Source organism: Hippoglossus stenolepis, chromosome 4 (genome assembly GCF_022539355.2).
Source record: "Hippoglossus stenolepis isolate QCI-W04-F060 chromosome 4, HSTE1.2, whole genome shotgun sequence".
Taxonomy (NCBI): domain Eukaryota; kingdom Metazoa; phylum Chordata; class Actinopteri; order Pleuronectiformes; family Pleuronectidae; genus Hippoglossus; species Hippoglossus stenolepis.
In genome coordinates this window covers 1,852,560-1,866,909 of record NC_061486.1, presented here as the reverse complement: position 1 = coordinate 1,866,909, position 14,350 = coordinate 1,852,560, and the positions used below count along the sequence as shown (strand labels likewise).

Below are 14,350 nucleotides of genomic sequence, written 5' to 3'. Positions count from 1 at the left end.
TTGAGCTACACGTGTTTTTCCTCTCGCTGTTTTCACAACACAGGTGAAATAGAAACGGTTGCACAAAGTCACTTTACTCGTTTTGTGGACTGAGTGGATGAAACTACAACTTTTTTCAACTTAGCTGGTGTTAAAGTGTTGACATCTTTCCTGTCAAGTGCTTACTAGCGATTCCCGCTAACGGCGCCATGTTGTCGCACGTGTGTCGTTGGGCCTTTAGCCTCAGTTCGGCCTGTTTGTTCAAGAACATCTTCACTTGTTGAGGAAACTCTGAGGAGAAAGAAAACTCACTTTACACACGAAAACAGATTCTGGGGACTGTGAACACGACTCATTAGTTTCCCCTGTAAACTTTTTTATTTAATTTAAGAGATGCGCTTAAACATCAGTTTAAAAATACATTATGACCTGCAGAACCAAAATATATCAAGTGTGGAACTGAAATATATAAAATAAGACAATACCAACTGATAATAATGTAATCTATTTCATTTAGTTGCCTTATTGTGGAAGGTTGGTCAGTGAATTTCTATTCTTATTTTACTATTATCGCTCATGTGAATCAAACCCTCGGCTACAATAATAATAATCATGAATATTATGAATCTCAAACACGAGAAACAAATGTTTTAAGTTGTCTGACTTGGTTCAGAAAGGCTTTAAAATGGAAATATGTACAAACTGCACTGGTTGGTGGAGGCATACAATAATTCTAATTTCATCTGTCGTGGTGACGGAGCTAATTTCTCTGAGTGTGAAACGAGCTGCAGCTTGATTGATCGTCTGTCGGTCCTCGGCAGAGCTCGGCTCTAGTTGGATCTTCTTTAGAGGGTGTTGGTTTCTGTAATGGTCATTTTGGAGGCTGTGCACTGCGGACCTGCTGTTCCTAATATTTTGTCAACTTATATTCCTATAAAAGGGATGAATAATATTCTTCAAGTGGTGACATGCATTAGATTAAACCAGTCAAACTAGTAACAGCTGAGTGAGACAAGGAACAGCAGTTTGACTGTTGTTGAGCTTCGAGTGTTGAACTGAGCTGAAATCAGAAGCATTATTACTGCAGCTCGTTCTCCACATGTGAAAATCCTCTCTGCATATTTACTACTGCTGCTGTTCCTCAGCTGGTTTTCTCCTGACTCAGCAACAGAAAGATAAATATACTGTTCACTTCATTGTCTATTGTTGCCTCAAGTATTTATTTCTACTGTCAGTTACACACAGAGAAACAGAGATAAACACGTTGAAGAGAGTGTTGTTCACACTCCAGGACAGCAGGTGGCAGCAGTCAGGATGTCGGTCCCTCACTACCAGTAAACAAAGAAACAGGAAGTGGTTCTATTCAGAGGAGAAAAATGTGCTTTAAGTTTTTTAGTTTTTTCCTGAACTTCAGATGTGGATCAAACCTCATTTGTTTCAGTTTCATTCATCTTTGATTCACTTGAACTGACAGTTGAGATGTTTTTAGAAGTTAAATGAGATAAAACAGACGGTTTTAGTTCAGCCTTTCATATGTAAATACCGCAGTGCATGATGGGAGATGTAAGCACGGTTCATCACATAAAGAGTAAATAATGTCTGTCAGGTGTTGTACTGAACAGTATCGTGTGTATGGAGCTGCTGCTGAGTCCCAGCCCCCTGCAGCCGGTGCTTTAGTGAACGTAGTGATAGTCAGCACCGTCAGTCATGATGGTCTGTGTGTGAGTCAGTCCCCTGTCTGGGACCTGGACAACTCATACTTACCTGGCAGGGGAGACACCATGATCAAGAAGGTGGTTCACCCAGGGCGAGGCTCAGCCATTGCACTTCGGCTGTGCTGACCCCTGCGAATTCCTCAAATGTGGGAATCTCGACTGCAAAATTTGTGGTAGTGGGGACTGCGTTCGGCTCTCCCTGATAAAGTGTCCAAGAGAACAATGAGCTGCTTCCACATGAGAGGAGCTGAGAAGAGGCTCCTCACACAATCAGCTCAGGAACCAGGAGACACATCACATCCACTGAGACTCGTTTCTGCTGCTGCTTCACAGCCTGTTTCCTCTTGTCTGAGCACAACTAACACACACTCACTTTACTTCCTCTTCCATCTCCATTGTTTCCTCCTGCTGAGTTACACACTGAAACATGGACATCACGTGTCCGTCACATTTCATTAGTACAGCTCATATCCACAGTTTGTCTCATGGAGCTTAACAAGGAGCCTCCTCCTCTGTTCTTCACCCTCGACCAGAGAGGAAAAACCACCAGAACTCTATGAACAGGGAAATAACGTAGAAAGCTCAGAGTCACATGTGAGGGGTTCGTCTCCCAGGACGGACACAAGAGCCACAGATGCTGAACACATCCACTAAATAACAGTATTTACACCAGTGATCAGAAGAAACACTTTGTAACATGACGGGAAAGTGTGTTTAAAGTATTTATACATAAGAACATGTCTGATAGAGATGAAGGGAGCAGCAGTGACTCATGAAGTGAGGAGTTATTGTCAGTAATGGTATGTTGATGAAACGTGTTGTTCACACTCCAGGACAGCAGGTGGCAGCAGTCAGGATGTCAGTCACCCACCAGCAGTAAACACAGAAACAGGAAGTGGTCCTGGGGGAGGTTCTAATCTCGACTGAGTCCAGACTTCAGACCTCTCACAGAGAGGGACTGTGAGGAGAAGGAGGACCTGACCTCCCACGTGTCTCCAGTATCGCTTCTCGGCCTTTGGCTAAGATCAAGTGTAGTATCTGTTCTTATCAGTTTAATATCTGATACGTCCCCTACCCGGGGACCATATATTAAATTGATTTTGGAACTGGGAGATGGAACAGGGCTTGCTCCGTCCACTCCACGCATCGACCTGGTATTGCAGTACCTCCAGGACCGGTGCACCCCCCTCTCCATGTCTAACAGTAAACATGTTGTCACACTGATAGAGGTCATGTGACTCCTGTATAATCACCTGTATGTGATCATGTGTAAATAAACTGTGAGCAGGTTTTTCCTCCTAGTTACTTGTACTTACAGGATTATGCTTTAATATTATTGTTGTTATTTCAGTAATGAATGAAATTATTTTAAAATGATGAAGATATTTTATATCCCTCCATGTTACATATACGTATTTCAGCATAAGCTACAATATAATCTACTTGAATGTCTCTGGCACATGATAATATTTCAGTTCATTAGTTAAACCTGTACAACTGCATGATTATCATTTCTATGTGTTTGTTTATTCATCTCATTATTCTCTTTACTCTTGTTCTGTTTTTATTCTATTTTCAGTTTATTCATATCTTCCCTTCCTGTCTGCTGCTTGTCTTTGTAACTGTCACACAAGCTACTGGATACGTACATTTCCCTCCCTGACACTTGGTGGAACGATGCTACTGGTCAGAGAAGAACCATTATATATATTTCTGCTGTTCCAGATCGTTGTCTTTCACATCTTTTTTCTTTAGTTTAGTTTATTTCCCATGCAGGTGATAATTAATGGATCTTGATGGAAAATAAATCAGTCACATTTAGTGGGACTGCAACAACTAATCATGAATCGATTATAAAAGTAGTTTAGACTAAGTTAGTCATCGATTAGTCGGGTCTGTTATGATACACAGCCACACCAGTAAACCAGCCAATCACGTGCCCTGTGTCGCTCACGTGACGAAGCCGCGTCCTCTGGAGTAAACATTTGAAAAATGGCGGAGACGAACATCGCTGAAGATTCAGTGGAGACAAGTCGTTAAAGTGTGAGAACAAGTGTTCAGAAAAAACCGTTAGCTGCAAACTGTGTGAAGCTGATTTCACCAGGAAGAGAAGCACAAAGTGTCTTTGGAATGAAACCGAGGAGAAAACATGTCGGAGGCTTCTTCCTCTTCTTCTTCTTCTCTCGGTTTCCTTTGAGGTTTTAACGTAAAATGTTGACACACTATTAACAACCGACTCTACAAGTGGGAAGAGTCAGAAGAAAGTAGGTTATATTGTAGCTTATGATGAAATACATATATGTAACATGGAGGGAAATCTTGCTCACAGTTTATTAACACATGATCACATACAGGTGATTATACAGGAGTCACATGACTTGTATCAGTGTGACAACATGTTTACTGTTAGACATGGAGAGGGGGGTGCACCGGTCCTGGAGGTACTGCAATACCAGGTCGATGCGTGGAGTGGACGGAGCAAGCCCCTGTTCCATCTCCCAGTTCCAAAAATCAATTTAATATATGGTCCCCGGGTAGGGGACGTATCAGATATTAAACTGATAAGAACAGATACTACACTTGATCTTAGCCAAAAGGCCGAGAAGCGATACTGGAGACACGTGGGAGGTCAGGTCCTCCTTCTCCTCACAGTCCCTCTCTGTGAGAGGTCTGAAGTCTGGACTCAGTCGAGATTAGAACCTCCCCGGACCACTTCCTGTTTCTGTGTTTACTGCTGGTGGGTGACTGACATCCTGACTGCTGCCACCTGCTGTCCTGGAGTGTGAACAACACGTTTCATCAACATACCATTACTGACAATAACTCCTCACTTCATGAGTCACTGCTGCTCCCTTCATCTCTATCAGACATGTTCTTATGTATAAATACTTTAAACACACTTTCCCGTCATGTTACAAAGTGTTTCTTCTGATCACTGGTGTAAATACTGTTATTTAGTGGATGTGTTCAGCATCTGTCTCTTGTGTCCGTCCTGGGAGACGAACCCCTACATGTGACTCTGAGCTTTCTACGTTATTTCCCTGTTCATAGAGTTCTGTGGTTTTTCCTCTTGGTCGAGGGTGAAGAACAGAGGAGGAGGCTCCTTGTTGCTCCATGAGACAAACTGTGGATATGAGCTGTACTAATGAAATGTGACGGACACGTGATGTCCATGTTTCAGTGTGTAACTCAGCAGGAGGAAACAATGGAGATGGAAGAGGAAGTAAAGTGAGTGTGTGTTAGTTGTGCTCAGACAAGAGGAAACAGGCTGTGAAGCAGCAGCAGAAAGGAGTCTCAGTGGATGTGATGTGTCTCCTGGTTCCTGAGCTGATTGTGTGAGGAGCCTCTTCTCAGCTCCTCTCATGTGGAAGCAGCTCATTGTTCTCTTGGACACTTTATCAGGGAGAGCGCGAACGCAGTCCCCACTACCACAAATTTTGCAGTCGAGATTCCCACATTTGAGGAATTCGCAGGGGTCAGCACAGCCGAAGTGCAATGGCTGAGCCTCGCCTGGGTGAACCACCTTCTTGATCATGGTGTCTCCCTGCCAGGTAAGTATGAGTTGTCCAGGTCCCAGACAGGGGACTGACTCACACACAGACCATCATGACTGACGGTGCTGACTATCACTACGTTCACTAAAGCACCGGCTGCGGGGGCTGGGACTCAGCAGCAGCTCCATACACACGATACTGTTCAGTACAACACCTGACAGACATTATTTACTCTTTATGTGATGAACCGTGCTTACATCTCCCATCATGCACTGCGGTATTTACATATGAAAGGCTGAACTAAAACCGTGTGTTTTATCTCATTTAACTTCTAAAAACAGCTCAACTGTCAGTTCAAGTGAATCAAAGATGAATGAAACTGAAACAAATGAGGTTTGATCCACATCTGAAATTCAGGAAAAACTAAAAAAACCTTAAAGCACATTTTTCTCCTCTGAATAGAACCACTTCCGGTTTCTTTGTTTACTGGTAGTGAGTGACCGACATCCTGACTGCTGCCACCTGCTGTCCTGGAGTGTGAACAACACTCTTCAACATGTTTACAACAAATGTCTGAATTAGAAAAGTCTCTTCTCATCACATGTGTCCGTCACAGTCCTGGTCTGAGTCTGAAGACATGATGCATCTGTTACAGAGGAGTAGTCACCCAGATGGACAGAGACACTCTGTCTGTTAACTACGACTGAAAACACCTCAGTGCAGCAGCTTTAATTCCTACAGAGTTTTCCATACGTGAAAACAGGATTGAGTGATGGACGGTGTCAAAAGCAGCCGTCAGGTCTGAGAGCACCAGGACGGCAGAGTCTCCTGAATCAACAGTTCAAATCAGTGCTATGACGAGGTTTAAAACCAGAGTGGAACTTTTCATATACATTATTGTTGACTAGAAATGTTTGCAGCTGGGTGAGAAATACTTTCTCTTGGACTTTGGACAAGAAAGAGAATCAGCTTCATCACTATGCAAGTTAATGTAACTTTAGTATTAATGTCACATTAGATTGTTCCAGAAATAACATCAGTGGAGATCATCATAGCTCTTTATTCAGAGTATTAGTGTTGATGTGTTAGTGAAAACCTGTCTGCTGCATTCATTCATTTTTTACGTTGTTAATCTTAAACAGACTTTTCTGAATCTGTCATTTGTGCGTTAAATAAGTGAACATGCAAAATTTAACACTTTGTTTGTCCCATGAAAATAAATATTGGAATTGTAACTTGTACGAGAGCACAAAGTCACAGAGAGAACCTGAGGCTGAGTTCACTGTTATATTCAAGTGAAATGTTCTAATGTAGAAATGTGAGTCTTTGTTATTTACAGGTAACTATAATTTTCTGCCATATTTCCTCTTGGGAAGTTTCGCCATCGCCAGGTCTGTGGTGACCTTCTTCTTTGAGGATCTTTGTTCAGGGTCCTCCTCAGGAAGGACCCTGAACAAAGATCCTCCACAAACAGAGCATTTCACTGGGTTTCACTGTAGGTCATAGGTTTCACATAACTAGTGGCCTAGAAGCTCCAGTGGCTTGAGCCCATGAATTCATATCTAACAGAAAGACCTGCACCTATAATAATAATAATAATAATAATATTTGAAAGGAACATGTCATAATCAAACAAAAGCATTTCTTACCCTGCTTTGCTGGCTCCATAGAAAACTGCATGTTTACAAAAACTGACTCTCTCATAATATACAACTTTATTCTTGAAATATATTCGTCAATGAAAAGAAGAGAAATGGAATAGTTGTCATTGCATTCTGATACATGGAACTTGATAGTGTCACTCGGTGCATATGAAATCATTCATATAAAAAAAGATACACATTCATACTGTACACAGACTTAAAAAGTAGTAGTTTAATGTGCATAGATCTCGTATGATTATTGCACAGTCCACAGAAGTTATTTCACAGTTCATCAGAGTTAATAACACAGGAGGTGCAGTAGTTTTCATTTTGTGTGTTGATTTAGAGATGAATGGCCTTTGGAAAGACCAACACTCTGTCGTATCACCTTTTTATTCCTTCTTGTGTTGTTCTGTTACTGTAAACTCCTTCAGCATTTCCACATAAACCATCATCTGCAAATAATGCAACACTAACTAAACAGACCAATCTACACAACAACAAATGTCATTATTATATTCACTAAATACTCTCAGTCACAGTAGATTGTAGAGCTGTTTGTTCTGGAATAATTCTGAAGTAGCTCCGACGCATCAACACAGGCCAAACAAACAGCCCATTCTAAACAGGCCGGTTTACAACAGGCACCGCCGCACTAGTCGTTCTAAATAAAGAACTAACTCTCTCAGAAATGATTCTTTCTGGACATTTATTAAAAATGTTATCGTCCACATTTGGATTTTGGGAGGAAACCCGAGCGCTGAGAGAAAACACAACATAAAAGCTGTTGGTCACACAGACCTCATTGCTGAGGCCAGTGTTCCCGCTGATATACTGTTATTTCCTGATATACTGTTATTACCCCATTCTTTAAGGAGCCAACAAAAATAAAAGAGCCCATAAACCGCAAATTAATAAAACGGCAGAAGTAATGGACATTATCCTACAAAAAAATTCCAGTCGCTGCCTACAGCAGTACTCCTTGAGTTGCTTCTGCAAGGACAGCACCAGGAGCTCCTCCAGACCTGCGTCCTGCAGTGGCCAGGCAGCCGCCATCACGTCCGTCCCGCTCAGTCTCTTGTTGAGGTCCTCGACCACAGCATCGGACACTTCTAAGATGTTTTTCTGTTTGATGCAGCCTTTCGGAGTAATGTTGATCGACTCCATCGTCTTGTTCGTCACTCGTGTGATGTAACTGTAACAGGTTTGGCAGTTGTCTGTTTGGATCACCACTCCACACTGGGTCAAGACCTCTTTTGTCACGAGGGCAACAAAGATCTGGTGTCTTCTGGTGTCATCGGTCAGTGTCTGGTCCATAGTCTCTGTCAAATATATGGATGACTCATTCTCTCTCTGAACCTGATGCTTAGTCGTATGACAGGCGGGGGGGATGTCAAGGTGCACGACAGACATCTGCTGCTTCGTGAAGGCTTAAAGAATCTAAAAGCTGTGACTTTGGATGCTTAGATCCAGAGAACAGCTCATGACTTTGTTTCCTTTAAACATTTCCTTTGATTTGTGTTTTGTTTTGCTGTGCTGTGTGCATGCGTCTTCTTCTTGGGTTCGGTTTATTGGTTTATTGGGAACCTTTGGGGACATAATCATCGGCAAGTCAAGTTTTTTTGTGTGGCACATTTCAACTGCAAGGCAATTCAATGTACTTTATACGCCTATGAAATAAACATAAAAATATAAATAAATGCATCAAATGCATCATGACTATAAAGCATTTATAGGATTCCTTTAATGTTCCTTTAATGTTGGGTGCAGTCAGTGAAGTACTTTCTCTTGGCGGTAATGCACCTTGATGTTGGTTGCCACCCGCCAATAAACTGAACTAAGAAGAAAAGAAATATTTTACTTTACTTTAATTTCTCATGTTTTTAGGTTCACCAGGATGTGCACATACTTTTTAAAATTAGTGTTATAATCAATATTTTAACACAATAATAAAATGTAGAAAAGTTAAAATGGCTCCACGAATTAAAAAAACATTTAAAAAATAATAACATAAATGTCATGGAGGGTAAACCTGCTCACAGTTTATTTACACATCATCACATACAGGTGATTGTACAGGAGTCACATGACTTGTATCAGTGTGACAACATGTTTACTGTTAGACATGGAGAGGGGGTGCACTGGTCCTGGAGGTACTGCAATACCAGGTCGATGCGTGGAGTGGATGGAGCAAGCCCTGTTCCATCTCCCAGTTCCAAAATCAATTTAATATATGGTCCCCGGGTAGGGGACGTATCAGATATTAAACTGATAAGAACAGATACTACACTTGATCTTAGCCAAAAGGCCGAGAAGCGATACTGGAGACACGTGGGAGGTCAGGTCCTCCTTCTCCTCACAGTCCCTCTCTGTGAGAGGTCTGAAGTCTGGACTCAGTCGAGATTAGAACCTCCCCAGGACCACTTCCTGTTTCTGTGTTTACTGCTGGTGGGTGACTGACATCCTGACTGCTGCCACCTGCTGTCCTGGAGTGTGAACAACACGTCTTCATCAACATACCATTACTGACAATAACTCCTCACTTCATGAGTCACTGCTGCTCCCTTCATCTCTATCAGACATGTTCTTATGTATAAATACTTTAAACACACTTTCCCGTCATGTTACAAAGTGTTTCTTCTGATCACTGGTGTAAATACTGTTATTTAGTGGATGTGTTCAGCATCTGTGGCTCTTGTGTCCGTCCTGGGAGACGAACCCCTCACATGTGACTCTGAGCTTTCTACGTTATTTCCCTGTTCATAGAGTTCTGGTGGTTTTTCCTCTCTCTGGTCGAGGGTGAAGAACAGAGGAGGAGGCTCCTTGTTAAGCTCCATGAGACAAACTGTGGATATGAGCTGTACTAATGAAATGTGACGGACGCGTGATGTCCATGTTTCAGTGTGTAACTCAGCAGGAGGAAACAATGGAGATGGAAGAGGAAGTAAAGTGAGTGTGTGTCAGTTGTGCTCAGACAAGAGGAAACAGGCTGTGAAGCAGCAGCAGAAACGAGTCTCAGTGGATGTGATGTGTCTCCTGGTTCCTGAGCTGATTGTGTGAGGAGCCTCTTCTCAGCTCCTCTCATGTGGAAGCAGCTCATTGTTCTCTTGGACACTTTATCAGGGGAGAGCGCGAACGCAGTCCCCCACTACCACAAATTTTGCAGTCGAGATTCCCACATTTGAGGAATTCGCAGGGGTCAGCACAGCCGAAGTGCAATGGCTGAGCCTCGCCCTGGGTGAACCACCTTCTTGATCATGGTGTCTCCCCTGCCAGGTAAGTATGAGTTGTCCAGGTCCCAGACAGGGGACTGACTCACACACAGACCATCATGACTGACGGTGCTGACTATCACTACGTTCACTAAAGCACCGGCTGCAGGGGGCTGGGACTCAGCAGCAGCTCCATACACACGATACTGTTCAGTACAACACCTGACAGACATTATTTACTCTTTATGTGATGAACCGTGCTTACATCTCCCATCATGCACTGCGGTATTTACATATGAAAGGCTGAACTAAACTGCTTCCGGGTTGTGTTTCCCTTTAAGAGCAGGAGGAAGTGAATTCCAGGGGGGTGTGGCCAGTCTGCTGACGTCGTCACGAGGTAAACAGCTGTTCAGTCCGTTGCTCCTCGTTTCTCTTAAAAGCGTCACACATCTGTCTGTTGTCTTTTCAGTCTGTGATTTCTTCTGCCACAGACAAGCAGCGTGTAACTGGTTCACTCCGCACTGCAGCTTTTAACTGATTTATGCACGTGTTAGTTATAATAAACAATATTATACAGTGGCAAGAGAAAGTATGTGAATTTACTATGTTTGACACCATTTACTGTCAAACAATAACCAATAACAAGTCTGTGAAATAACTTCCTGTCAATAATTTAACTTTGCTATTGTGATGATTAAAGTGTGAAATCAGCATCTTTTCAGAATTCAATACTTTTTGGCCTTAAAGAGTCTCAACTATGTTCAAATATTACGTCCTACATTCTGAATTTGGTCTTAATTAACTCAAATTTCAGTCCCGTCACACTTTAAAATGAGTTGCATGTGGCATGTTTCTCTGTGTTGTAGTTCTTTCTCAATAATACAGTTATTAAAATGCTGTTATTTTAAGGGTTACTTGTGGGTTTTTGTTTAGTTGATGTGGGGAATATATATTGAGAAATTTAAATAAAAAAACTACAAGACCAACGTAGAACTGTTAAGTGATAATCTACATGTCATTAACCAAAAGGTTCTCATACGTTTTACAGTGAATGTTTGAAGAATGTCAATATAGACAAAACAATACAATAATTTGCTTTATTCATGAAAACATTTTCTGTCCATAAATGTAACTTGGATGAAGATCTGACCACATTTATCAATTAATGCAGAAAACGATAATTCCATATATTCACTCATTTTTGTGTTATTCAGAAGTAATGGGCAGAGCTGGTTTCGTGGTAAGATCCATGTATATATTCTTTCATTTCTTTTGTAAGTTTCGTTGCTCAGAAAACAGTGAAATGTTAAATTTCCTGTGGATTTTGCAGAACAACCGTCATAAATCATTTTTACAACTTTATCTAACATCACATCAAGGTGTTGTACAGAAGCATGGATGAGGAGCGCTGAGGCATCATTTTGGAGACGTTTGAAAACACAGTTACTCAAATGACCTTCACGTAACTTGGGAACAACTTTAAGGTCCCTAAACACCGTGTGATTTTTGGGGAGGCAGTTCTAGTTTGCACTAAGACGTGTCTTAATATGACTCAAAATGTAATTGGTACATGTAGCAAGATTTGGTTCAAGGGACAGAACACGTAATCCAGAGTGTGGGGATTCTGATCCTCATGTATCGAGATGTCTCTTGTCTTTCAGCAGGTTGCGTGTTACAGCCATGTCCTCTCCAGAGATCGCCTCTCTCTCCTGGGGCCACATGAAGGTGAAGGGATGCTCCTCCAGCTACAAGGACTGTAAGGTCTGGCCTGGAGGCAGCCGGGCCTGGGACTGGAGGGAGACCGGCACCGACGTGAGTGGAACCACGATCAGAAACTTCACATAACCTGCACACAAAATATCCCACAACACTGAAACAGGACCATAGCACGCTGTGGTTTTCTTCGTGACCGGGCTCCCACTTTGTTATTTCTCCTCCCAGCATCACCCTGGAGTGCAGCCTGCTGATGTGGAGGAGGTGCTGCAGAGGGGAATCGACCTGCTGGTGATCGGCAGAGGGATGAACGAAGCCCTGCAGGTAGAGAAGAGCCACAAGCCGTCCAGTGTGGGAACCAACCAGCACTTTATAGATCCAGCCTCAAAGGAGGGAGACACATTCTGCTCATTTCGAGGTTGATCATTGGTGTTATTAGTGTAAAATGTTTACATGCTCTAAAGTTCAGGAAACACATCACTGTCCCAGTCTGCTCTGATTGGTCAGCTGCTCCACTCTGTTGTGGTTGGTCAACAACTTCCAGCTCTTGTAGGAGATCATCACTCACTCTACTGGACCTGGTCCAGGGATGTTCCAGATTAGCATGTTAAATGTGTATCATGCAAATGTGGGGCAGCATGACGTCACATCATGATAATGTAGAATTATGGGATGGACGACTGACGGCGTGTTTCAGGAGCTTCAGTGTTGTCTGCCTTTACCACAGAGTTTTTTACTTTGCTGAACTTTTACATTCACAAAAAAACCTTTATAAAACACCAGAGGAAAGAAAAACTGGACAAACATGTCTCCTTTAATAGGATATGAGGAGAATGCTGATCAGATAGAATAGACTTGGAAGATATTTGTCATACGTCTGCGCCTGTGAACTGTTTAAAACCCTGTGAGTTTAGATCATCAGTTTCTAACGTTCTCTTGTAACGAGTATTAAGACTACGTTCACACATCGGATTGTTTAATGACAGTGTGAACAGCACAAATCACATGGAATCTGATCTTTTAAGTGACTATAATCAGACACAGATCAGATGTTTTCAGCCATGTGACCTGATCTGAATTCAATGTGACTTTTGCTTCACTCTGGATCAACACTCCTCGTAACTTTGTGCAGGCGAAGGGACGAGAGTCACCCGGCGAAGACAAAGAGTCGTCATGGTTCAGTGTTCACTTCCATCATCTAACTAACTGGTTTGGGATGTTTCTGAATATGGATTTAGTTTGAAGGAGTGTGAACAGGGGGAGGGTGTCATGGTGGACACTGTGTCTGCACTGGAGCTGCAGTGTGAGCAGCACGTCAGCAGAACAACACATCTCTGTAGTTAACATGAGTGAAACACAAGAACAAAGACTTGAAGGGTAAAAACACTCTGGATCCTGTTTATTGAGTAAAACATGTGAATCTGTTCTGTCAGACGCACCTGAAACGCCTCCTGTGTAACTTTTACTGAGCAATAGCGCCCCCTGCAGCCACATTGGTTTTGTTTTATTGTGTGTGTCGAGCTCTGACTGAGTCGTCCCACTGGATATTACCCATGATCCTCTGCTTCCTGACCCAGAGGAGCTGCTGCTGTAACAAATCCACCAAACTCTGTTTAGAATTCTTCATATTTTAAAAGTTTCCTGCTGAATATTGGAGATAAACTCTGGTTGTTAATAACTTCTGAGTCTTTTTAACTGATCTCAGTTCAGCTTCACTCTTCAACTGGAGCTGGTTGTGACAGTTGAAGCTGACTCTCAGTCAGTTCTTCTCACAGGAGATGGAACCCACTCAGCAGAGTTACAGAGAACAGACGTTCAGGGAGAGAAGGAGGAAACTTTCTCATGTTCACACTCACACATCAGACTCTCTTATCTCAAGCAGCTGTGTACAGTGTGTGGTCGTCTCTCCTCAGGTTCCCTCCACCACTCTGGACTTTGTGAAGCAGAGAGGAGTGGACGTCAGAGTCCTGCAGACGGAGAAGGCCGTTGCTGAATACAACAAACTGGTTGGTCAGGGGGCCAAGGTGGGCGGAGTCTTTCACTCCACCTGTTAACGACGTGGCCTGTGCTGCTGCACCGGATGGAATGACCGACAGACGATGGAGGAGTCGTGTTCCACCGTCTGGTTTGAACCGGTGGGCTCCTCCTCCAGATCTCACTGATCACTGGGACACTGAAACAGTTCTAATCTTAAAGTGGGTAAAAGTCCTCACGTTGTGTGTTCGCTGCGCTGTAGAAGATCAATGGCAACTTAAGAGAATTAATATAAAGATTATAAATCAGTGAACTCTTTTCACTTTTGTACATTTGACTCTAGATGAAGAAAATCTGTCGACAGAGAAATTCAGTTTGTCGTCGATGTTATTTCAAAGTGGACTTTAAATCAAACTGAAGATGAAATGTAAGAACATTTGACCTTTTGTGTAAAGACCGTTCACTGGTTGCTGTGAAGTTGATGAATGTTCAGAACGGTTTTCATGAGATGAGAGTTTGTCTGCTTGTTTGCTACAGAAAATAAAATGAGAGAATGAATCTCCTTCACATGGGTTTGTGTTAATTAGAATCACTGAACAGTACAAATGAAAACATGGGTG

General features: G+C 42.5%; 1 protein-coding gene and 6 non-coding genes across 7 annotated transcripts; 3 read left to right on the top strand and 4 right to left on the bottom strand.

Moving 5' to 3' along the window:
- Positions 1 to 1,735: 1,735 nt before the first annotated feature.
- On the top strand, positions 1,736 to 1,896 carry LOC118108369. The gene has a single exon (XR_004696425.2). It is a non-coding gene; the product is annotated as a U1 spliceosomal RNA (small nuclear RNA).
- A 798-nt stretch (positions 1,897 to 2,694) lies between these two features.
- LOC118108373 lies at positions 2,695 to 2,882 on the top strand. The gene has a single exon (XR_004696429.2). It is a non-coding gene; the product is annotated as a U2 spliceosomal RNA (small nuclear RNA).
- Positions 2,883 to 4,113: 1,231 nt separating this feature from the next.
- On the bottom strand, positions 4,114 to 4,304 carry LOC118108372. The gene has a single exon (XR_004696428.1). It is a non-coding gene; the product is annotated as a U2 spliceosomal RNA (small nuclear RNA).
- A 789-nt stretch (positions 4,305 to 5,093) lies between these two features.
- Positions 5,094 to 5,253, bottom strand: LOC124851727. The gene has a single exon (XR_007032671.1). It is a non-coding gene; the product is annotated as a U1 spliceosomal RNA (small nuclear RNA).
- Positions 5,254 to 8,962: 3,709 nt separating this feature from the next.
- LOC118108377 lies at positions 8,963 to 9,151 on the bottom strand. The gene has a single exon (XR_004696433.2). It is a non-coding gene; the product is annotated as a U2 spliceosomal RNA (small nuclear RNA).
- Positions 9,152 to 9,951: 800 nt separating this feature from the next.
- On the bottom strand, positions 9,952 to 10,115 carry LOC118108368. Its single transcript, XR_004696424.1, has one exon. It is a non-coding gene; the product is annotated as a U1 spliceosomal RNA (small nuclear RNA).
- Positions 10,116 to 10,151: 36 nt separating this feature from the next.
- aamdc (adipogenesis associated, Mth938 domain containing) lies at positions 10,152 to 14,297 on the top strand. The gene is made up of 4 exons (XM_035153807.2): positions 10,152 to 10,440; positions 11,705 to 11,855; positions 11,985 to 12,080; positions 13,670 to 14,297. Exons 2-4 carry the CDS (start codon positions 11,724 to 11,726, stop codon positions 13,808 to 13,810), a joined length of 369 nt encoding a protein of 122 aa, XP_035009698.1. The 5' UTR covers positions 10,152 to 10,440; positions 11,705 to 11,723; the 3' UTR covers positions 13,811 to 14,297.
- The last annotated feature ends 53 nt before the right edge of the window (positions 14,298 to 14,350 follow it).